This window comes from Eriocheir sinensis, chromosome 12, assembly GCF_024679095.1.
Source record: "Eriocheir sinensis breed Jianghai 21 chromosome 12, ASM2467909v1, whole genome shotgun sequence".
NCBI lineage: Eukaryota > Metazoa > Arthropoda > Malacostraca > Decapoda > Varunidae > Eriocheir > Eriocheir sinensis.
The window spans coordinates 15,807,827-15,831,166 of NC_066520.1; the positions used below are offsets into that span (position 1 = coordinate 15,807,827).

The 23,340-nt window shown below is 44.7% G+C and overlaps 1 protein-coding gene across 2 annotated transcripts in view; it reads right to left on the bottom strand.

Annotated features, from left to right (window-relative positions):
• The window catches only part of LOC126997492 (beta-1,4-glucuronyltransferase 1-like), a 54,313-nt gene that overhangs the window by 12,923 nt on the left and 18,050 nt on the right, over nucleotides 1–23,340 (bottom strand). Inside the window, exons 2-3 of one of the 2 annotated variants that reach the window (XM_050858603.1) lie at nucleotides 18,405–18,479; nucleotides 1,430–2,115 (exon numbers count right to left, since the gene is read on the bottom strand). In XM_050858603.1, coding sequence (XP_050714560.1) covers nucleotides 1,430–2,101 — 672 coding nt within the window. In that variant the 5' untranslated portion in view covers nucleotides 2,102–2,115; nucleotides 18,405–18,479. Of the gene's footprint in view, nucleotides 1–1,429; nucleotides 2,116–10,168; nucleotides 10,883–18,404; nucleotides 18,480–23,340 lie in introns of those variants that run through there. The other variant, XM_050858602.1, reaches the window with a different exon arrangement.

Consider the following 23,340-nt stretch of genomic DNA (forward strand, 5'->3'; position numbering starts at 1 on the left):
TGGTCCAAAGGTTTGCGTGCATAACTACGAGTACGATGGCCCGGGTTCGAATCCTGGCCCGGGCAGTAGATGTGCAGCTTAGCCAGCTATTCATTCTCCCTTTAGAGCTAGTTGAGAAATGGGTACCTGGGGAAACCTGGGAAAGGTAAACTGTTGTATCCCGGATGTCATACTTGCCCTGTGTCCGTGCCCCACTACAGGCTCAAGGGCCAATGCGACGGAGATTAGCACCGAGGCCACGCGACGCTATAGCATATGCCCCCAACTTTACCTCTACCTCATCTTAAGTATACTGTATCGCGCTGTGAAGGTGTCGAGTATTTCTTTCATGGCCTGTACAAATTTCGTCTCACCTAAACAAGTAAACATGCCTATAATTTCTCCTTCGCTCGGTCCTGTGAATCAACCTGTACACACCTGTTTTTACACCTGGATACCCCTTTGTTACACTTAGGAATGTATGGGCCCCCACCTTTACCGTTATATATATAGTGACAATGATCAATACAGAGGAGGCCGCGGACAGGTGTGAGAAGAAAAATGTTCCCCGATACACCCTGACGCGAAAATATGTAGGTAGGGGGAATACCTCGCCATGACACCATGACCGTTTTTTTTTCCTGGCACGCCAACACAACAACCACCACCACCACCACCATACCACCACGAATACTTCAACTGCTATTATTACTGCTGCTGCTGCCACTCCTCCTCCTCCTCCTCCCCCTCCTCCTAATACTGTTACTACTACTTCTTCTACTACTATTACTACTACTAAACAGACATCATTACAGTTAATTTTCTACTACTAATACCACTACCACCACACTCCTCCTCCTCCTCCTCCTCCTCCTCCCACTCCTCTTACTACTGTTACTACTACTTCTACTACTTTTACTACTACTACTAAACAGACTCATCATTACAGCTAATTTTCTACTACTAACACCACTACCACCACCACCGTCCTACCTTCCTCCCTAACAGAAATATCTCACCCTAACACTTCCTAACAGACTCTAAACACTAACAGGCACCATAACACTGTCTAATAGAAACCGCAACACTTTCTAACAGACACATAACACTTAACAGCCACCGCAACACTTTCTAACAAACACCTAACACTTAACAGCCACCACAGCACTTTCCAACAGACCTCTAACACTTAACAGCCACCGCAACACTCTTTAACAAACACCTAACACTTAACAGCCACCACAACACTTTCCAACAGACACCTAACACATAAAAGCCACCACAACACTTAATAACAGACACCTAACACATCAACACCACCACAACACTTTCTAACAGACACCTAACATTTAACAGCTACCACAACACTTTCTAACAGACACCTAACACTTAACAGCCACCACAACACTTTCCAACAGACCCTTCCAGCCACCGCAGCCAACCCACGCACCTGCCAGCGAGACGTGAGGGGCTCCAGATTGTCCAAGAAGGTGTAGTCGCCGTGGGTCGTGTAGGTGATGGACTCGTCACACCGGAACGACATCGCGGCCGGCAGGTAATTCTCGAGGACCCAATACTCGCCCCGCTGCTGGTAGAACGGTCTCAGAGGCTTCGTCGTGCACTCCCTCAGGTCGGGGTACATCTTGCGCTCAAGGGAGTCCAGCGGCGGGTCAGGAGGCTCCATGGGTAGAGGCTCCACTAACTGCTCCGTCACTCCAACACTCTCTTGCACCTCTCTTGGCGGTTCCTCCGGTTCCACGCCTCCTCCCTCCCCTCCTCCCACTCCGCCCTGCTCCGGTAACTGCCCCAGCGTCCTCCGCCCACCCAAAGACACATCCTTCATTCCCTCATCCCCTTGCAGAACACTGGGGGGCTGGTTCAGCGGTAAGGACTCTATCAAAGGCTCTGCCCCGTCATTCACCAACTTAACACTTTCGATGACACTGGCGCCGTTGTAGTACTTGGCGTAGAGAGCGGCGGGCGTGGACAGCTCGTGGACATCTCTGGAGGAGGGTGAGTGTACGTTGGGCGTGTTGGAGATCCAGGAGAGACACAGATAGAACACCAGCACGGCATTGAGCATGAGGGAGCCGCGCACCAGCACCACGCGCAACGACGCCATCCCCCGCAGCACTCCTGGAGAAGGGGAAAAGGTGTTAAATGGGTGATAGTGTGATTTGGGATACTTAATGAGGGGTTATTTTCTTATCTCCTAATTGTAAAGGTGAGATATGGTACTGAAGTCTGAAAACAGGAAAGACATATAAGTGAGGGGTATTTTGTCCTATATTGCACCAGATATGGGTGGTTTGTCCTTAGGGTTTTATGTCCTAAAGAGGTTTTGTCCGGACCCCTAAATTACCAACGCATATAAACATTAATCAGATCAACAATTTATTTTTATTTTTCTTCTTACTTCTCTTTACTATCACCATCACCATCGGCATCACCATCAGTGCCATACGAATAAAATACCTTCATTTAAACATTGAAGGCACACAAAACAGGAATAGATAGATAGATAGAGATGGATAGAAACAGACAGACAGAGAGAATGAAGCAAAGGAAACTCCCCCAACATAAACTTACAACAATTAACCCCAAAATGAAACCTTTAACATATCCTTCACCCTGACCTACTTTACATTCTTAACTTCCTGTGGGAAAAGTGGCAGCAACAACAAACAAAAAAAAAGGATCGCAAAACAGCATCATCAAACCCAACAATAACAGCAACAATAGGAAAAAAACAGCAACAACAACAGAGGCGATATTGACCAAAATCATTATCCACTTCACACAAAAACAATCGCAAAAGAATACAATAAAAACAACAGATGAAGCCCCTCCCTGATGTCCTTTTGTTTCTTTTTATGACCTCTAACACCACCACCACCACCACCACCACTATCAACAACAACACTATCACTACCACCAACAACAACATCACCATCACTACCACCACCACCTCCATCACCACCATACATACACAAACACTAACACAGCGACCACTGCATATTATATAACCTACATCACCACGTCCAAGTACCACCACCACCACCACCACTACCTAGGGAACCCGTATACCACCAGTGTCATCACCATCACCACCACCACCATCACCATCACCGTCATTATAACACTACATCTTAATCTGTACAAGTCACTCACTCCACAGTACGCGCATTTTTTTTCATCTCTCTCTCTCTCTCTCTCCTTGGCTATTTTCGGGGGCGGCGCCACGTTCAAAGGGAAGTCTTGCATCCGTCGCCAATAATTCAGGACCGCCACCTCTCTCTCTCGCTCTCCCTCTCCCTCTCCCTCTCCCTCTCTCGTTACAAATGCCCACCCTCCACCACTGTCTTGTAAGCGTCTGCCTGTCTCGCTGTGTCCGTCTGTCTGTCTGTCTATCTGTGTCTGTCTGTCTTTTTATAAGTATCTACCCGTTTTGTATTCATATGCGTTTATCTATCTGTCTATACGAATATATCAGTTTATTTGCCTATGTTAGTGCAAAATTTGATTAGAGATGTGTGTGTGTCTGTGTGTGTGTGTGTGTGTGTGTGTGTGTGTGTGTGTGTGTGTGTGTGTGTGTGTGTGTGTGTGAGAGAGAGAGAGAGAGAGAGAGAGAGAGAGAGAGAGAGAGAGAGAGAGAGAGAGAGAGAGAGAGAGAGAGAGAGAGAGAGAGAGAGAGAGAGAGAGAGAGAGAGAGAGAGAGAGAGAGAGAGAGAGAGAGAGAGAGAGAGAGAGAGAGAGAGAGAGAGAGAGAGAGAGAGAGAGAGAGAGAGAGGTAATAAGAAATATATGAATCATACTTACCTCGCGGGTGCGCACACACACACACACACACACAGTTATCGACCCCACATGATACAACATAAAAGAAAACAACAACAACAAGAAAACAGGAAGTAAACTGGATTAACTTTGATCACGGGACGATAAAAAAAAAATGAGAACAAGAACAAAAAACTCGTGCGTGTGTGTGTGTGTGTGTGTGTGTGTGTGTGTGTGTGTGTGTGTGTGTGTGTGTGTGTGTGTGTGTGTCCCAGTTTATGAAATGCCACACAGACAGACAAATGTGTATGATTCTTATATTCCTTTCATTCTTCATATTCATTCTATTCCTCATTGTTTTTTGTTTTTTCAGTTCCAACACATGGACGAGGGAAGGAAGTTTGAGGACACGAACTAAAAGGAGAAGCGAAACACTGCAACAAAGAAATTTTACATAATGCGAAAGAGGAGGAAGAAGGACAAAAATAACTGAGCTGAAAATCAACATAACTATCAGACTCTGCACCTTTCCCCCTCCCTCTCTCCCTCTTGGTGAAAGTGAGCGGACTTGAAGTTGCTACCGCGCCTTGAACTTTCTGCGTTGACCTTTTCTGAATAGGTTAGCGAGACAAGGTTAATGTGGAGGAAAAAAGGGACACTGAGAAGGCAAAGAGCAGAGGTAATAAACAAGAACTGGGAAAGTGGGCGAGCGAGTGAGGAAGTGAGTGAGCGAGTGAGGAAGTGAGCGAGTGAGTGATGAAGTGAGTGAGCGAGTGAGGAAGTGAGTGAGTGAGGATAAAACCGTGATAAAACCGTATACGCCTCAACCCACCCACCCACCCACTCGCCTCTCAGACACACACACACACACACACCCACAGACAGACACACACAAACACACACTAAATAAAAGTTTCTACTTCAACAGGCCGGCGCTGTTATCAAGAGACACCAGCTGGAAGGAGGAGGAGGGGAAGGAGGAGGAGGAGGAATAAGAAGCGGAAAAGGACGAGGAGGAGGAGGAGGAGGAGGAGGAAGAGAAGGAAGCATGGAAATATGGAAAAGCAGGCAACGGGAAGAATGTTGACTTATGACGAGGCTGCCTGTTTAATTATGGGATTTAAATAATTTTGGGGGGCACATCAGTGATCTATGGAGGATATTAAGAGGGGAGGAGGAGGAGGAGGAGGAGGAGGGAGGAAAATGAGAAGGAAAAAAATAAAAATAACAAGCAAGAGAAAGAGGAGGCGAAGGAAGAGGAGAAACTAGTGTGATTTTTCTAACTAACAAACAGACAGACAGACAGACAGCAAACGCAGACCAGCACAGACGTTCACATCAATCACTTCCAATCAAAATTATATGCACACACACACACACACACACACACACACACACACACACACACACACACACACACACACACACACACACACACACACACACACAATTAATGAATCACTTTCCTCCTAATAGAACTGAATATGCCTAATAGAGAAAAGGTAAATATGTGTCCCCCAATACATGAAGAACATTACATAATCACAACCTTTTCAGCGCGCGAAGGCCCGGCCACTGTAAACAAATTTGTCCCCCATTGAAAAGGTAATTCGATAGGAAGAAAACGACGTGAACATGTAACTGAAAAGGCTTAGACACGAAACTCCTTACGATGATTGGGGCAGAAGGTTGTCTATGAATGTATATACCTGTAGTAGCACCGTTATTTGGCTCACCTGAATATACACACACACACACACACACACACACACACACACACACACACACACACACACACACACACACACACACCACCATCATCATCATTATCCCCCCATCCCATCGTTTAGAAATACCGTATACTGCACTTTCTAATAACTTCCTCTATCGTACAGTTCCGTAAATTATTGTACCTTAATACCGAATCAAAACTGTGGCGCCTAAGTTCAGTGATTCCTTGCATCCTGCTCTGGGAGTCTTGATTTTAAAGCAAATCTAACCTTATCCCAAATTTAAAAGTCCGAGAAAAGAATGACACCAACTAATGGGATGTGGCGACAAAACAAAGAGATGACGGATTGTTCTTGGGTATGGTTTTTTTTTTATGTCCTTGGGAAACACTTCCAAACAGACACCGCCACTCTATTTATCAGACCCTTTCAGTCACCTTATCCTTTGTCTTTAAGGGTTGGTGCTGCGCCTTGCCGAAAACAATGACTAACTGAATAACTGTGACCACTTTCAAAATACTAATGTTATGCAGTGTGGCGGGTGATATGTATGCTTTGGAAATGGAAAGTTTCGTTTAGTCGGCGCAACATCTGTGGTCATATACCGGAGAGAGACAGAAGGGATGTATGCTTTGGAATGCAAGTTTAAAAGAGATAGGGAACAGAAAAAATGGAGAGGAAGGAGAAGGAGTGGAGGGAGAGGGGAAGCGAAAATGAGAAGTGGGTAAAGAGAGGAAAGGATAGATAAGAAAGAGAAGGAAAGAGAAAGAGGAAAGGAGAAACGAAAAAGTAAACAGGAACGAAATGAAAGGGAATGGGAAGTAGAAGGAGAAGTGGGAAGCGAAAAGGAGAAGAGAATGATAGATAAGGAAAAGAAGGAAAGATAAAAGGAAGTAAGAAACAGTAAAGAAAACGGGAACAGAATGAAAGAGAATGGGAAGTAGAGGGTAAAGGTGTAAGTCAAAAGGAGAAGAGGGGAAAAGGAGGAGAGAAGGATAGATAAGGAAGAGAATGAAAGAGAAAAGGGAAGTAAGAAACAGTAAAGAAAACGGGAACAGAATGGAAGAGAATGGAAAGTAAGGAGGGGAAGACGGGGGAAAACGGAAGAAAGGGAGAACCTAAAAAAAAAAAATACCTGAGTGGCAACCATCAACAAGCAGGTGGGAAGGAGGAGGAGGAGGAGGAGGAGGAGGAGAAGGAGAAGGAAGACGAAGAGAATGAAGAGGAGACAAACCCAAGCATGACTATCATTTCACTTCGCCGACAAAAAAAAAAAAAAAAATCACGTAATCTTCAGCCCTTATGAGGAAGGCTCTAATCGCAGTTACGTTACCACACCAGGAATCCCAGATGCATGTTCACTTCATTCGTGTTGCTATATCAGTCAAGTGTTGGCCCTGCAGTAAATCTTATCTTGAGTGGTATGGAGGCCGGGTACATGCCCCCCTGGACATTTTATCAACATTATTCATCTACCTCTTCCGAAATTTTAGTCTGTGTTCTCTTAAACGTATCGGCGCCAGTGTTTGCGTGTCTGAAAAGCCTCTCGGTGAAGTTCCAGGGATTCTCATAGACTGTTTTCTGATGCTAGTGACAGTTTTACACGACTTCTGCGCCACGAACGGGATAATCACCCATGAAAGCCCGGTTAATCTTCTCTGCGGCCATGAAAAGTAGTCGTGATGGGAAGCAGAGACGTTTATGAACATTCAACCCCTCACAAATTACCCATGGACATTTACCCCCCTCCCCGCTGGACATTTTAACCCCCTAGACATTTATCACCCCTCACAAGTTTCCCCCTTAACATACAATTCCCCTCTGCACATGTCCCCTTCCTCACGACATTTTCCATTCTCCCTCATCTATCCATATAATGAGAGCGTGATAAAAGGTGATCTTCCCATCCCACACCGGCGAATGGATTACCTTCATCTCCTAGCCTGGCTCACTGTTGGCTTGGACTTACACGATTCCTGGACAGCTTGAAAAGGGTTAGGAAAGGGAGTAGAGGGGAGAGAAAGGGGAAAGAAAAGGAAGGAGGCATATGGGAGAGTTCCTGGATTCTATTACTTTGTTCGTTCATCTGGGTATTCGTTCACCTCTAATACGTCCTGTCCAAATACCTTTCTTGTTCTTAATCGAGTCAATCGGTCTAGATGTGAATCAAACCCACACTGGCAGACGAAAGATGTGTATTGTGTATATCCAGTGTCTCCCTCACATCAGGAAGCGTCAGTCTGATTAACACAGCCAACCAATCATTCTAAAGGTTAAGCGAACTGTATCTGACGCTTATTCGGCATCTCCCCCAGTTTTCCATGAAGGATTAGTATTTTACAAACTATATATGACGCTTATTCGGCATCTCCCCCAGTTTTCCATGAAGGATTAGTATTTTACAAACTATATATGACGCTTATTCGGCATCTCCCCCAGTTTTCCAAGAAGGATTAGTACTTTACAAACTATATATGACGCTTATTCGGCATCTCCCCCAGTTTTCCAAGAAGGATTAGTACTTTACAAACTATATATGACGCTTATTCGGCATCTCCCCCAGTTTTCCAAGAAGGATTAGTACTTTACAAACTATATATGAAGCTTATTCGGCATCTCCCCAAGTTTTCCATGAAGGATTAGTATTTTACAAGCTTTTCTTATACTTTCTCTGGTCCATATGGTGTAATAGAAGCAATGACGACTTAAATACCAGTGAAAATGCCAGTAATTATGATGTCTTTGTAAGAAAAAAATATAGTGAAGACATCGGTAATGAAACAAATACAGGCATAAAAAGCATCTACCTGAAAAAATGTTAATAATTAAGGTGGATAATAAAGTCTGGTAACTCTAGGCCTACAAGCGACAAGAGCGACAGGTAGAAATTGCGTAACTTGTCCAAGAATCTGTCTACCTTATCGCTTCCAATAAGACACCTGTGCAAACATTACCTGGAGACTTACCTTACCCTCCCTTTACCTTACTTCGTCCTGGTTCTCTCTCTCTCTCTCTCTCTCTCTCTCTCTCTCCTTTCTTTATCCGGTTCTTTCTCTCGTTATTTTCTTTATCGCTCTGGGTGCATACATATGTACTATTAAGTCTTCTCATAACTGTAGATTTCGTTGGTGAATAAGTTTAAATCAAATTAAATCAAATCAAATTTCTCTCTATCTCTACTTATGTGCCCATCTATCTTTCCATCTATCCATCTATCCAACTATCAATCAGTCTATCTATTTATCTATCTATCTATCTATTTTTCTATCTATGTATCTCTGAAGGAAGAAACAAAAAAATAATATTACCTCGAGAAACCAATCCTGGATATAGCGTCTTCGTCTCATTGTCGCCGAGATGGAAAGAATATGAAGAAACGAAAAGGAGAATATGAGGGACAGGAAAAAGGGGAATATGGCGAGGGAATGCAGGGGAATGGAGGCCACCAGAAAAACAGAAGCACTACCACAAACATGCAGGCTCCCTGGCATCAGTGAACACGCACGCACAGCTCCCGCCACGCCCTCACCTTCAAGCGAGTTAAAGATGGTCACCAAACTCCTTTACCTGAACACCATCACAGCAGGTCTTTCATTCTTTCCCTCTTCCACCTACCCCCCACCCTAACCCAATCACTGAGGATAAGGGGGGCGAGAGGGGAGCGGTGGGAGAGGGGTGAAGTTGTAAAAATATGTTCTCAATTCCTTCATTTATTGTTGGCAACTGCGGTTTCGTCTGATTAGAGCCAAGGGGTTAAGCGTAGACTCTCTCTCTCTCTCTCTCTCTCTCTCTCTCTCTCTCTCTCTCTCTCCATTAATAAACCTCTAAAATATATTGTGCCAAGACTGGGTGCATATAGTTCATAATTTTTTACAACTGTAGTTACTGCTTAACCTTTACATTACGGCGATCGTATATATAAGTGCAATGTTCACTACCACACGCCCCACCCGTCCGGGGATCATACATATAATCATCACACTCTACGCTCCCTACATTTCAAATATACCGCCAGTTCTTGACTCAGAAGAATGGTGGAGGCATCTGGCATCCATACACACTCTCATTCGTCTCCAGCGCGCAGCCTACCGATCATTTTCATCATCATTTTCCACTCTTGTTCGGAATACATCTGTCATGTCTCGTGACGCATCAAGCAGTTCCTCTGCTCCGGGTGGAAGTAAAGTGCGGGCGAATCAGAGTGACAGTGACTCTGATGACTGCTATGGTAGTGACATTGACAGAGGAGGGAGGGGCAAGTAGGTAGAGAGAGAGAGAGAGAGAGAGAGAGAGAGAGAGAGAGAGAGAGAGAGAGAGAGAGAGAGACGCGACGCATACGAAAATGCGCAATATTTTCAGCAGTCATAAATTTTTTTTTTATTATTAAGAGAGAAGTTTTATTACACCACCATATATACTAGATGAATATACAGTTATTGCAAAGAAGGAAGACACTATTTCCACCTCTTTTAAATGTCTAAATTTTCAACGTGCACAGCATCCAGAGAAATATATTGCCACCCGTAATCTAAGGGTTAAAGAACACAAGTTTAAATCAAATCTTTCTCTTTCTATCTCTTTTTATCTGTCTACCTAGCTATTTATATCGATCTCTATCAATCTATATCTGTCTATCTATATTTGTATCTCTATGAACTAAGAAAAACAGAGAAAAATATTACCTCGTAGAAACCATTCCTGGATATAGCGCCTTCGTCTCATTGTCGCAGAGATGTTAAGAATACAAAGAACAGAGAAGGAAAAATTGGGACAGGAAGAAGGGGAATGAGGAAAGGGAATAGAGGGGAATAGTCTACCAGAAAAACAGGTGAGATAGGAAGGAATGAAATGAAGAAGAAGGAAAGCAGGAAAAAGGGAGGACAAACAGGAATAAGGAAAATGAAGCGAGGGAAAAAAGAGGAATGTAGACTACCAGAAAAACAGGTGAGATAGGAATGAAGGAAATGAAGAAGGAAAGCAGGAAAAAGGAAGGACGGGATGAAAGGGGAATGAGGCGAGGGAATGGAAGGGGAATGGAGACTACTAGAAAAAAATGAGATACGATGGAATGAAATGGAGAAGGAGGAAAGCAGGAAAAAAGAAGGACAGGATGAAAGGGGAATGAGATACGAAGGAATGAGATGAGGAAGATGGAAAGAAGGAAAAAGGAAGGACAGACAGCAAGAAAGGGGAATGAGATAAGAAGGAATAAGATGAGGAAGATGGGAAGCAGGAAAAAGGAAGGACAGCAAGAAAGGGGAATGAGGCGAGGGAATGGAAGAGGAATGCAGACAACCAGAAAACCAAGAAAAACACAAACACAAACACACGCGCATGTACACACGCACGCACAGCTCCCGTCACGCCCTCACGTTCACACGATCTGAGGGTTGTCACCACACTGCCTCACCTGAACAGTACCACACCCCTCACCCTTGCCCCCCCATCCCTAACCCCCCCACCCCACCCCCACCACCCGTTAATCAGCATCTATCTGCCAGTGTTGATTCAAAGGGGTGAGAGAGGGGGGCAGAGGGCGGGGGGTGAAAGCAAGGAAGATTAACTACATTTCCTGGGATAAATAAATTGAGAGGAGAAAGGAATGGTAGGGAAGGAGAGAGAGAGAGAGAGAGAGAGAGAGAGAGAGAGAGAGAGAGAGAGAGAGAGAGAGAGAGAGAGAGGAGAAGAATAAGGAATGGAGGTGGGAAAATGAATGGAGAAAGGAAAGGAAGAAGGAAGGAAGGAAAGAAGGAACGGAGGAAGGAAGGAAAATTGCACCCCAAAAAAATCCTTAATTCCTTATTGATCTAGTAACCTGAACACACGTGGCACTCTTAGAAGAAATAAAGCAATATACTAACTTACATTATTAAAAGCACGAGTTACCAAGCCTAGCGGTATTTGGTATCATTGCCTTAAACACAGTGATGCCAGTTCGAGGAGGGGGAGGAAGGAAGGGATTGAAGGGGAAGAGGAATGAAAAAAAAGGGAAGGCAGGTTAACTTGAGAGAGAGGGAAGGAGGGAGGGGAAAACCGATGAGAGGGAAATGGAGGAAGGGAGGGAATGAGGTGGAGAGGGAGAGGAAGAGAGGTAGAAAGGGAGAGAAAGAAGGGGAAGATAAGTTAAGCATAGAAGATGGAGGTGATAAGGGAATAAAAAGATGGGAAATGATAAGAAAGGAAAGGGAGATTATGTAAAGAAGGAGAAAGAAAACGGTGAGAGAAACGAAGGAGGGAGGAAGGGGGAGAGGTGAAGGAAGGAAGAAAGGGAGGAAGAAAGAAAGGAAAGAAGGAAGGAAAGAAAGCGGGAAAGGGGAAGGAAGGAAGGAAGGAAGAAAGGAAGGAAGGAAAAATAAAGAAGGAAGGAAAGAAAGCTTGATAGAGGAAGGAAGGAAGGAAGGAAGGAAGGAAGGAAGGAAAAAAGAAAGGAAAGAAGGAAGGAAAGAAAGCGGGAAAGGGGAAGGAAGGAAGGAAGGAAGGAAAAAATAAAGAATAGAAAGAAGGAAAGAAAGCGGGATAGAGGAAGGAAGGAAGGAAGAAAGGAAAAAAGAAAGGAAAGAAGGAAGGAAAGAAAGCGGGCGAGGGTAGGAAGGAAGGAAGGAAGTTAGGAAGGAAAAAAGAAAGAGAGGAAGAAAGAAATGAAGAGGGGAAGGAAGGAAGGGAGGGAAAAAGGAAAAGAAGGAAAGCAGGAGAGTGGAAGGAAGGAAGAAAGAAAGGAAGAGGAAGAAAGGAAGGAGGGAATGAACGGAAAACAGGTTTGATTAAATGGAGAGGGGAGAAGGGGTGATAAAAAATAAATGATATGGGGAGGATAAACGGAAAGGAGTAAAGGGGAGGAGTATAAGGGGAGGATTATGAGGGGAAAGCAGTGGGAGAAATGATTAGAAAGGGAGGGAGAAATGAAGGGAAAGGAGGGGACGAAAAGAAGGGAGGGCAGGATGGAGGGAAGGAAGGGAGAAACTGAGGAACATTAATAAGGGAGGAACAGGAGACAGCGGTGACAGGTGGAAGGGAGGAAAGGAAGGGAGAGAAAGAACGAATGGAAGGGGAAGGGAGGGAAAAATGAAGAGAGGGAAGGAACGGAGAAAAAGAAATGAAGGGAAGAAAAGAATGGAGAGAGGAAAGAAATGGAGAGAAGGAAGGAATGGAGAGGGAGGTAAGGAAAAGAGGGAAGGAGGGAGAAGGAAAAGGAGGGAGGTAAAGGAATGTGAAGGAAGAATAGTGGGAGGGAGACGGAGAGAAGAGGGAAGGAACAAAAAAAAAATTGAAAGTAGATAGACAGATAGACACACACAGAGAGAGAGAGAGAGAGAGAGAGAGAGAGAGAGAGAGAGAGAGAGAGAGAGAGAGAGAGAGAGAGAGAGAGAGAGAGAGAGAGAATCATACAGAAACAATAACAATTACTAAAAGATCTTAACAGGTGCACATACTCGATCCCTTCCTCAAACCCTCATCGTTCTCATTACTCATTAACGTTTAGCGCACCCCCGTGGAGTGTCCGCCTGGTTCCTGGATCGATAAGCTCAGCAGTGAGGTCATTCCTGGTCTTATCTTCGTTTACTGCTCCCATAATCATTAGCCACGTCACGACACGTATCAGAGAGCAAAATCAGAATCGGGAATTAAAACAAAACAAAAACGGCACAAAGCAGGATCGTTCAACAAGTACCCAATTCACAACACAAGAATACGAAGGACAAGGAAAAGCGAACGGAGAGACAGGAAGAAGGGGAATGAAGCGAGGGAATGGACACTACTAGAGGAACAGAAAATAAGACTCCCTCAATAAGCACTTAATCCACAACATATGAATACGAAGGACAAGGAAAAGGGAAATGGAGGGACAGGAGGAAGGGGAAAGAAGCGAGGGAATGGAGGGGAATGGACACTACCAGAGGAACAGAAAATAAGGATCCTTCAACAAGCACTTAATCCACAACACAAGCATACGAGGAACAGGGAAGAAGGAAATAGGGGGACAGGAAGAAGGGGAAAAGAAGAGAGGGAATGGAGGGGAATGAACACTACCAGAAGAACAGAAAATAAGGATCCTTCAACAAGCACTTAATCCACAACACAAGCGTACGAGGAACAGGGAAGAAGGAAATAGGGGGACAGGAAGAAGGGGAAAAGAAGAGAGGGAATGGAGGGGAATGAACACTACCAGAAGAACAGAAAAAAAAAGATCCTTCAACAAGCACTTAATCCACAACACACGAAGGAAGGAAGGAAAGAAGGAAGAAAGAAAGGAAAGAAGGAAGGAAAGAAAGCGGGAGAGGGGAGGGAGGGAAGGAAGGAAGGAAAAAATGATGAAGAAGGAAATGGAGGGACAGGAGGAAGGGGAAAGAAGCGAGGGAATGGAGAGGAATGGACACTACCCGACAAACAGAAGCCTTAACCCACGCGAAAAGCCACGCACCTCTATATAATATTCATCCTCGTATTTGCTTCGTTTTGTTGTCTGATGTTTTGGTGTTTTCATTCATTGCTTTTATACTTACAGGAATCGCTGATGATACGACATACGAAACCAAAACAAAAGAAAATCGCGCAATACACACACGCTTATGGTCGGTACTTCCAAATTATAATCATAACTTTGACTTTGGGTATTTCTTAGACGCTACCGACTCCCGCATCAGTTATATATAAAGGTCAAAATAGAGGTGAAATGCGTTCTCATGCGTGTTTTTAAAGTCCATGGTGCAGCAGCCTTGTCAAACTTCCACCAGGGTAAAAAAAATATCTACCCCTGGAAAGGCCCACAACTCCTACGAAAGCTCTGTTAAAAATGTGTGTTTTGAGGCAACGAAATGTCTATGTGGCCTTATGTGGATTACAACTGCAAAAAACAAACATATAATAACGAAAGCAAGACACTATACAATGACAAGGGCAACAATGAAGGGAGAGGGAGGAGAGAAAAGTGTAGGTGAAAGGGTGACTGCGGAAAAGATGAGAAGGACTAATGTGGGCGAAGAAAACGGGAGAAAGGGAAAGTAGGAGTGAGAAAGTTTTAAGTCTGTTGGTTATGCGGTGACGGAAGGGGAGAAGTGGAGGGTGAAGGTAAGGAAGGGAGGGAGGGAAGGAGGGAGGGAGTATGGGGAAGGGAAGGTAAGCAATGGATGGGTGAAAGGGAGAGTGAGGAAGGCTTGAAGGGAAATTAGAAAGCCAGAATGATGCAGCATATTAAGAGAGAAGAAGAAGAGGGCGCTAATGTTGGGTGACAGATGATGCTGCAACAAAGAGAGAGAGAGAGAGAGAGAGAGAGAGAGAGAGAGAGAGAGAGAGAGAGAGAGAGAGAGAGAGAGAGAGAGAGAGAGAGAGAGAGTAAAATACCTCACTAGAAGGGTGATATTGGGTGATGGTACCTGTATGTGTGTGTGTGTGTGTGTGTGTGTGTGTGTGTGTGTGTGTGTGTGTGTGTGTGTGTGTGTGTGTGTGTGTGTCCACATAACTGTACCCTGTGTCCCCCTAGCACATAATAACACACACACACACACACACACACACACACACACACACACACACACATCTTATCTTCGTACAATAGAAAATGAATATAAATAGTGATGTCACCTGAATGTCACCCGAGAGAGAGAGAGAGAGAGAGAGAGAGAGAGAGAGCTGACAGGGAAGTAATGCGGAGAGAAAATCATGAGGACGCATACTTGTGGCTCTCTCTCTCATGGTTACTGGTATAATTCTCGTATAGCAACAACAACAACAACAACAACAACAACAAAGCAGAACACAAATCATTCTTCTATCAAAAAGACAAACAACCAAACCACCAAACAGGCAAACAAACACACAGACAAGCACACAACGAGCTATAAACCACGTCAATAAAATACATAATCTGGATGACTGACCGACAGATGACAAAATAATGTGCTGATGCCCCACCCCGTAACCATCACTTGTAACACCATCACCGTCACCATCACCACCACCAGCACCATTACCATCACCTCCATCACCACTGTCCACCATCACCTCCAACACCAACACCAACACCATTACTATCACCCCCATCACCATCACCATCACCACCGCTCCCATCACCATCACCATCACCTAAATCACCGCCGCCCCCATCTCCAACACCAACACCACCAACACCACAGACACGGAGATTGCCTCTTCTTTTTACCACGACTGAAAACTGGTCTCCATCTCACCTTGAATAATAATAACAACAACAAGAACAACAACAACGCGAGTACTTGGTAAACAAAGAAATCGAACAAGTGCTTTCCTGCATAATACTACGTCTCTCTCTCTCTCTCTCTCTCTCTCTCTCTCTCTCTCTCTGTTACGTCATCTGCCTTCCCACATCGCTCCTCGTCTTCCTCTTGAACGCTTGACATGCTTCATCATTCTTGCTTTCTTATCTCATTCTTCTCACGAGCTTTTTTACTCTCCCTTTCACTCCTTGCCTCCTTTCTGAATCCTCTTTCCCTCTTTTTTACTCTTCGTCTCTATTCCCACGATAAAATATTGCTGAGTGTGTTTTTTCTTTGATTTGGCCACTCAGTAAAAGATTAACCTGACTTTCACTCGTATGAGACGCGAATGGGAGTGGAATTCTAGTTTGGGAAGGAAGGGTATTTCTTTTACGGCTCCTCTTGAAGCTAAACAAGAGGCCATGAACATTACCACCACCTCCTCGGTTCTGTCAGCATCTCGGGGGCTGAGTAATGACAGTGGAGGCGATTTATCAATTGGGACATATTATGAGCAGTCAGCGAAGGTTATAGGGAGTGTGAGCTTGATCTTTTGTTGTTCGTCTGTTTCATCTCCTATTTTTCAACTTTTTTTTCCTTCTCTGTTTTTTTTCTTATCTTTCCTAACTCTGCCTTTTCGTATTATTTCCTGTCTCCTTTCGTTAATAATATTGCTTGTCTCCAATTCAGGTACGACCACTCATTAATTTCACAGTAAAATTTGATAGTTATGAGCAAACGGTGTGTGTGTAGCGTGTATGTATTTTGATACTGAAAGTAAGAAAGTCAGTAAGCAAGAAAGCAAGCTGGACTTCTCTCTGGTGCTAAGAAAGAATAGAGAAACATCCAGCGATTGTCATGAGGCATTGTTCTGAGAGTGGTCAGGAGACTGTCAGGGGTCAATATCGCGTGGATCGTCATCGGGTTATCAGTCATGTTCAAAGAGTGTCCAAGGGTCGTCAGGGGTCAATATCGCGTGGGTCGTCATCGGGTTATCAGTCATGTCCAAAGAGTGTCCAGGGGTCGTCAGGGGTCAATATCGCGTGGGTCGTCATCGGGTTATCAGTCATGTCCTAAGAGTGTCCAGGGGTCGTCTGGGGTCAATATCGCGTGGGTCGTCATCGGGTTATCAGTCATGTCCAAAGAGTGTCCAGGGGTCGTCAGGGGTCAGTATCGCGTGGGTCGTCATCGGGTTATCAGTCATGTTCAAAGAGTGTCCAGGGGTCGTCAGGGGTCAATATCGCGTAGGTCGTCATCAGGTTATCAGTCATGTCCTAAGAGTGTCCAGGGGTCGTCAGGGGTCAATATCGCTTGGGTCGTCATCGGGTTATCAGTCATGTCCTAAGAGTGTCCAGGGGTCGTCAGGGGTCAATATCGCGTGGGTCGTCATCGGGTTATCAGTCAAGAGTGTCCAGGGGTCGTCAGGGGTCAATATCGCGTGGGTCGTCATCGGGTTATCAGTCATGTTCAAAGAGTGTCCAGGGGTCGTCTGGGGTCAATATCGCGTGGGTCGTCATCGGGTTATCAGTCATGTTCAAAGAGTGTCCAGGGGTCGTCTGGGGTCAATATCGCGTGGGTCGTCATCGGGTTATCAGTCATGTCCTAAGAGTGTCCAGGGGTCGTCTGGGGTCAATATCGCGTGGGTCGTCAGGGATTGGTCTTTTATATTATTTTTTTCATTTTTATATCCATTTTTCTGTTTTTTTAGAGTCTGGATGAGCCTCATTCTCCCCAGAAGACACTCAGCCATAACTTTGGTGTTGTGTGTTAATCTGGATCAGCCTCATTCTCCCCAAATGAAACTCACTCATACCAACACACAGCACCTATTTTTTTATGCATTTTCTGATTTTTTTGTTTTTGTTTTTTTTTGTTTTCATTGTTATTGACACTCTGCCTTGCTGGGGGCATTTATTCTTCCCCGCGCGGCAGTTCTATTTGGTCGTGTCCTATTACCAGTGATTTGTGCCATGACCCAAGAACCGGTCACAGCTCGTTTGGCTACTGCTTAAGAAGGTCAGAACGATCTAGCTGGCACTTCTTCGCTGGATGTTAATAGGGTTTTGGTTGTAAACGAGCCGGGCAGGACACGTAGCGATGGGTTTACAATAGGCAAAAAGTGTAACAAAAAGTATAATCATCTGAAACAGGCAGAGACGGGACAAAACAACGAATTATGAAACGATGACGAGAGAGAGAGAGAGAGAGAGAGAGAGAGAGAGAGAGAGAGAGAGAGAGAGAGAGAGAGAGAGAGAGAGAGAGAGAGAGAGAGAGAGAGAGAGAGAGAGAGAGAGAGAGAGAGAGAGAGAGAGAGAGAGAGAGAGAGAGAGAGAGAGAGAGAGAGAGAGAGAGAGAGAGAGAGAGAGAGAGAGAGAGAGAGAGAGAGAGAGAGAGAGAGAGAGAGAGAGCAGTAAGCACCTCGGGACAATGGAAAAATAGGGGCTCTGTCTGTCTGAAAAGAATAACAACCCAACCTACCCACTCAGCTAATTCGAACTCTAGACAACACAAGAGCGACGCAACACACAACACACACACACACACACACACACACACACACACACACACACACACACACACACGTGGCGCACAAACACAGATGACAACCACCGCGCGGCTTGTAGGAGGAAGGAGATGGGAAGATAGTGTCGCCCAGGTGAGAGATGGACACTATCACTAATCAACCTACCTGGAGCCTCGCGGGGAGAGATCCAGAGGGCTGCCGCGTCAGTCCTCCGTCACCTCAGCTTGTCCTCCTCTGCACCTAAGAAGAAATGAGATAGTTAGTGTGTTTTAAAGACTGTAGACAGGTTACGATTTTTTTAAGGTAACGGAGGCAGCTCAAGGGTTAAAAAGAAGAAAGGGAGAAAGGAGGAAACTAAAAGAAGAAATCAGATGGGTTAAAAAGAGAAAAGAAATGGTAAAAAAATGGGAAAATGGTAAAGGAGGAGGAAGGGTAAAAGAGGTGAGAGAGAAGATGGAGAGGGAAGATAAAGGACAGTAAGAGAAGAGGGACAGGTAGGAGGAGGAGGAGGAGGAGGAGTAAAGGTAAGAGAATAAAGAAAGGGGTAGAAAAAGGAGGAGGAAACGTAAGATAGATAGAAAGGTAGGAAGAGGAAACGGAAATAGAAATAGGAGGAAAGGTAAGTAAACAAAAAAAAGGTAGGAAGAGGAGGAAGAGGAGGTGGAGGAAAGGTAGGGGAGTAAACGGACAGGTGAAAGGAGGTTGAGGAGGTGGAGGAAATGGAAGAGAGTAAACAGACAGGTGAAAGGAAGATGAGGAGGAGGAGGAGGAGGAAGAGGAAGATGAGAAAAAAAGTAGCAGGGCATGTGACAGATGTATACAAGTTTATTTTTAGCCATGAATCAAGTACGGAAATGTGTACGAGTGGTGGCAAGGCAAGGGAAGGGAAGGGAAGGGAAGGGAAGGTGAGGGAAGAAAAAGTGGGAAGAAAAAGTAGGAAGAAAAAAATAAGATAAAGATGCAAGGAGTCAGGTTTCCACACACACTTGCCTCAACAAATTATCTCCCTGTTTTTTTTTTCCATCGTTTTTTTTCCTGTTATTTTGTTTACCAGCATCTTCCTCTTCTGCAGATATTCCTCCTTCCTCCTTTCTCTTCTTCTTCCTCCTCCTCCAATTCCTCCTCTTCCTATTCCTGCTCCTGTTCCTCCTTCTCCACCTCCTCCTCCTCCTCTTCCCATTCCTTCTCCTCCTCCTCCTCCTCCTCCTAAAATAGTACTTTCCTCATGAGAGAAAAATGTAATCACAAAAAAAGAAAATCTGGAATCCTTTGAAAGCGAGAGGAAGAGAAGGAGGAGGAGGAGGAGACAGTGACGTAATACGACCTTGAGGTTCGTCATTACCTTAGCGTCGAGAGAGAGAGAGAGAGAGAGAGAGAGAGAGAGAGAGAGAGAGAGAGAGAGAGAGAGAGAGAGAGCATTACGAAAGGCGAGGAACGAATAGAGGAATGAGTAGAAAAAGATAAGAAAGCTCTCTCTCTCTCTCTCTCTCTCCCCCCCCCCAGGAATCTTCAACAGGCCTCAGCTTGGACTAATAACAAGATTTTCGCTGCCATACTTAACTTTTTTTTTTAACTCTAAATATTTTCTTCTATATTTTCCAGACCGCTCACAACCGATGACAGTGACGGTGAGGAAGCCAAGCGCAGCGATAGAGCGCCTTCCCCAGACCCCACGCAGCCCCTTTAAACTTCGGTAACAAGGAATTCTGTTGGTCTCTTTGTTGGGAGGTAATGCTCGTAGTGAAAGGCTTGATCATACGTTTTATGTCTTTTCATTTCCTTCTCCTTCTTGTCGCTTTTCTTTTTCCATCACCTTCATCTTCCTCCTCCTCTGCAATACCCCTCAACCTCCTCCACACCTCCTCCTCCTGCTCCTCCTTCTCCTCCCCTTCCTCCTCCTCCTCCTCCTCCATATTCTAAAACAGGTAGAACTGCATTTTCCACTTCAACAAAGCTTACGTTCTCTGGAAAGACGTAGACTGGGAGGTGATTTGACTGCACCTTTTAAATGGGTTATGGGGATTAATATGAGTGATTTAGAGGAAGTCCCTACATTAACATCATCTGTGAAAACACGTCACATAGAGTACAAACTGGATAAATACAGGATCAGGAAGGAAATATACAAGAACTGGTTAACGAAGAGGGTGATGGATGAGTGGAACAGACTGAGCAAACATATAGCACACTTAAAGCAAACATGATCGATTAATATAAATGGAAGTTATATTTATTTATGCACAGGGAGGGAAGCTGATGAATAATTCGCCCTTTGCGCCCTTTGCAGCTGCCACGTGTAGACTCTCCGTCTGGCCCCTTGTGTAAAAAGGGAGGAGTTTCGGCCTTGGAGGTACACTGAGGTGAGTAGCCAAAGGAGAGGAGGAGGAGGAGGAGGAAGAGGAGGAAGAGGAGGAATGACGATTGAGGAGGGAAGGGGAATGAGAGAGGAACGTGTCAAGTTTTTTTGTTGTTGTTGTTTACAAGAGAAGGAGGAGGAGGAGGAGAAGGAGGCGGAAGAATGACGATTGAGGGAGGGAAGGGGAATGAGAGAGGAACGTGTCATGTTTTGTTGTTGTTGTTGTTTACAAGAAAAGAAGAAGGAGGAGGAAGAGGAGGCAGAGGAATGACGATTGAGGGAGGGAAGGGGAATGAGAGAGGAACGTGTCAAGTTTTGTTGTTGTTGCTGTTTACAAGAGAAGAAGGAGGAGGAGGAAGAGGAGGCAGAGGAATGACGATTGAGGAGGGAAGAGGAATGAGAGAGGAACGTGTCAAGTTTTTTTGTTGTTGTTGTTTACGAGAAAAGAAGGAGGAGGAGGAGGAGGTGAACACAAGCAGGAATCCTTTAGTGGTAATGAGCAGCAATTAAAAAAGGAGATGCTGGCCGTCTCTCTCTCTCAACGAAAATAAGGCACGCGAGATGATTTAATGAAGTGACTGACTGACTGACTGACAGATAAAAAGTTTCTAGGTGCTTCAAAGACTGACAGACAAGCTAATATGTGTGTGAGTGCGTGAGTGAGCGAGTGAGTGAGAAATGGACTGACGGAGATAATTAGTGAGTTTGGGAGTGGATAAGAAACTGACTGATTGACAAACTGAAAACCAGACTGACTGACTCGAGAGGAACCGGTGCCTGAGAGAGCAAACAGAGAGGCCAATGACCGTCTGAGAGAGAGAGAGAGAGAGAGAGAGAGAGAGAGAGAGAGAGAGAGAGAGAGAGAGAGAGAGAGAGAGAGAGAGAGAGAGAGAGAGAGAGAGAGAGAGAGAGAGAGAGAGAGAGAGAGAGAGAGAGAGAGAAGAATCCATACGAATACAAGATCTGTTTACCGACGTCTCTTTTCTCACAATGCAGTCAGCCATCCGTTACTCTCCACACAACGGTCACATCGCACCACTTTCACAATCTACAAGCCATAAATGTGAGCTGTAGGAGGCGAACAGATGCAGCCTAACCCTAGCAGATAACATACCCACATGCTCGCCTTTTTAGTCCTCCACACAGCACACAGATAAGGAAAACTATCAGCTATTATTGCTCAACTACAGAAGAATGGTCGTTCCCAACATTACCTGCCTCCCTTTGTCTGACGTTTACTTTAACCTTATTCGCTGATTCTAATTACCGTGATGCCGTAGCGTGTGGTCCACCGCCGCTGACCTAACCTGCCTACCGAGACCTCAACTTACCCTTTTTATAACCTATCTTTTATACTTTTCACGTGAGTGCTCATGACCTAGCAAATTAAGAGGACATGCAATCGACGAGCACCCACATCAATATCCTCCTCAAATTGAAGCCGAACACATTAGTGCAACAGTAAGTTTTCTATAACGACGTCATTTTGATAAAGAATAAAGAAGTTAAATTATTACGTGAAAACGATCTTCTGGACGCATTACAAGAAGCAGACTCTGATTACCCTCGTGGTAGCGTCATGCAAAAGCCAGACAGGTGGGGAAGACAGCCCCGTGCATCGTTGTCCTCGAAAGGGCTGCCAACCTTCACGCTCTGCTGGGAAAGGAAGTCCAATTTTTCCATCATACAGACATCAACAATAAACAACACTTCAGTCTGAGTTTGTGCGAAATTTAAGAAATACTGTTCTATCTTGTAATGGAAATATCCATGAATACAGCAGTGACTAACAGGAAAGTCTTCCAGCACGATAACTGAATGGTGCGATAACTGAACATGTGCCGAGAAGCGTGTGGAGCCATCCATCTCATCGTCAGCGAGGTGAGGTGGTTGGAACGAACAATAAACTCATTCAGGTGGACGGAGCAAAATGTGCGGGTCGACGGAAATGCAACCGTATGCTCCTGTCACTGGGTCCACACATTGTTCTTGATGGCCCACCGTAAGAGGGCGATAAACCAAGGCTTTGGCATTACCAGGTGCAGGCTGTTTACACGAATGAATGATATTCGAAGTACATCGTAAAATGACTTAAATGTAAACTGTTGGTATCAGTATGCAGCACCAAGGATTTTCCTCATAATGATGACCATTAATGTACAATTTAACATATTTTGGAGATGATTCAATCTCTGTCATTAGTAGTGGATTTTAAACTTAATCATTCTGCGGCATAAAGTTCTTGTAGATGATGTAGACAGCACGCTGAAGAGTAAAGGGTCGGATAGGCCGCACGCTGGAGCACCACCGTAATTTCTGTCAGCCTTGACTTTGCAATATCTCATTTGTCACTTTTCACATTTCTTAATCTGTTATCCGTCCTGCACGTGATGTGACGGCTCCAATTGTTGTGAGGGAGCTAAACATCAACAACACACCTCAGCACATCTCTGAAGAATTGAAGCAACAATGTATCAACTCTTCCCACACCCGCTATGCGATTCATATCAACACAATATAAAAGTCAACCTTCTCTAAGCAATTCTTCTTCTACATCTTCTTTCCTTTTATTTCTTCAGACTCATCTAAGTAACGTTACCAGAACACTCGTATTAGTAACCCCAGGCAAAGAAATCATGAACAATAACTTAAACCTTGAATCTTCCAGCGACAACACCGAGACAGCTTGTGGTAACCTCGCTCAGGCTGTCTGTGTGGTGTTCAGGGCGAGTGTGCAATCAAGGC